Source organism: Nicotiana tomentosiformis, chromosome 2 (assembly GCF_000390325.3).
Source record: "Nicotiana tomentosiformis chromosome 2, ASM39032v3, whole genome shotgun sequence".
Lineage (NCBI taxonomy): Eukaryota > Viridiplantae > Streptophyta > Magnoliopsida > Solanales > Solanaceae > Nicotiana > Nicotiana tomentosiformis.
In genome coordinates this window covers 13,014,801-13,015,811 of record NC_090813.1, presented here as the reverse complement: position 1 = coordinate 13,015,811, position 1,011 = coordinate 13,014,801, and the positions used below count along the sequence as shown (strand labels likewise).

At 53.1% G+C, this 1,011-nt stretch overlaps 1 protein-coding gene across 1 annotated transcript; it reads right to left on the bottom strand.

The window, feature by feature from the left end:
* Positions 1 to 323: 323 nt before the first annotated feature.
* On the bottom strand, positions 324 to 686 carry LOC138904348 (uncharacterized). The gene has a single exon (XM_070192849.1). The coding sequence runs from the start codon at positions 684 to 686 to the stop codon at positions 324 to 326; it is 363 nt and encodes a 120-aa protein (XP_070048950.1).
* Positions 687 to 1,011: the final 325 nt, after the last annotated feature.

Below are 1,011 nucleotides of genomic sequence, written 5' to 3'. Positions count from 1 at the left end.
GGGAAACTCACATAACCCCTACCATGGCGAGCTGCTGGGGCACAAGCTCCAGAATAATAACCATTCTCTCGAGACCTCTTGGCCTCCCTCTCTTCTCTATCCCGGGCCAACATGCCCTCAAATCTCTTGGCAATACTCACAACCTGTTGATAAGAAATATCCATCTCCACCTTCTTGGCCATACTACTCCGGATGCTGGGGTGGAGTCCTTCAATAAACCGTCGAACCCTCTCTCGGACTGTGGCAACTAAGGCCGATGCATGTCGGGCCAAATCGCTGAAACGAACTGCATACTCTAACACAGTCATAACACCCTGGTGCAGCTACTCAAACTCCACGTGCCGTGAGTCCCTGAGGCTCTGAGGGACATACTCTATCAAAAACATGTTCGAGAACTGAGTCCATGTAAGTGAAACTGGCTCATCCGGACTACTCAGCTCATAGGCACGCCACCACTGATAGGCTGCTCCTCTAAGCTGGAATGTAGTAAAAGAAACCTCGCTCATCTCTGTTACGCCCATAGTACGGAGAATACGATGACACTCCTCTAGAAAACCCTGAGCGTCATCTGTAGCCAATCTGCTGAAGGTAGGTGGGTGGTACTTCTTGTACCTCTCAAGTCTGAGCTGCTCCACCTTAGAAGTTGTTGCACTAACCTCGGGCTGAGCTGGAGCTATCGGCTGCATTGATACAATCTCTGGAACCTGGTCGACCTGAACTCACTGCTCTGGGGTACTGGCGACGAGAGTCTGTGCTCCCCCCCGACCTGATATGTGGCAGGAGCAAGTGGAATCAATCCAGCCTGAGCTAAGGTGTTGAACATGCTCAAAAACTGGTCTAGAGTCTTCTGGAGGGCTGGTGCAGCAACATGTATCTCAGGTGTCTGCCCTCCAGCTGGAGCTATTGGGGGCTCATCTGTAGCAGCTCGTGTGGGTGCTCTGGTTGCACCTCATGGACGTCCTCGGTCTCTACCCCGGCCCCGGCCTCTCACGGCTCTAGTAGGGGGCGCGG

Bases quoted from the DNA above. Each gene is read 5' to 3' on its own strand.
- LOC138904348 (XM_070192849.1), bottom strand. From the start codon at position 686: ATGCAGCCGATAGCTCCAGCTCAGCCCGAGGTTAGTGCAACAACTTCT.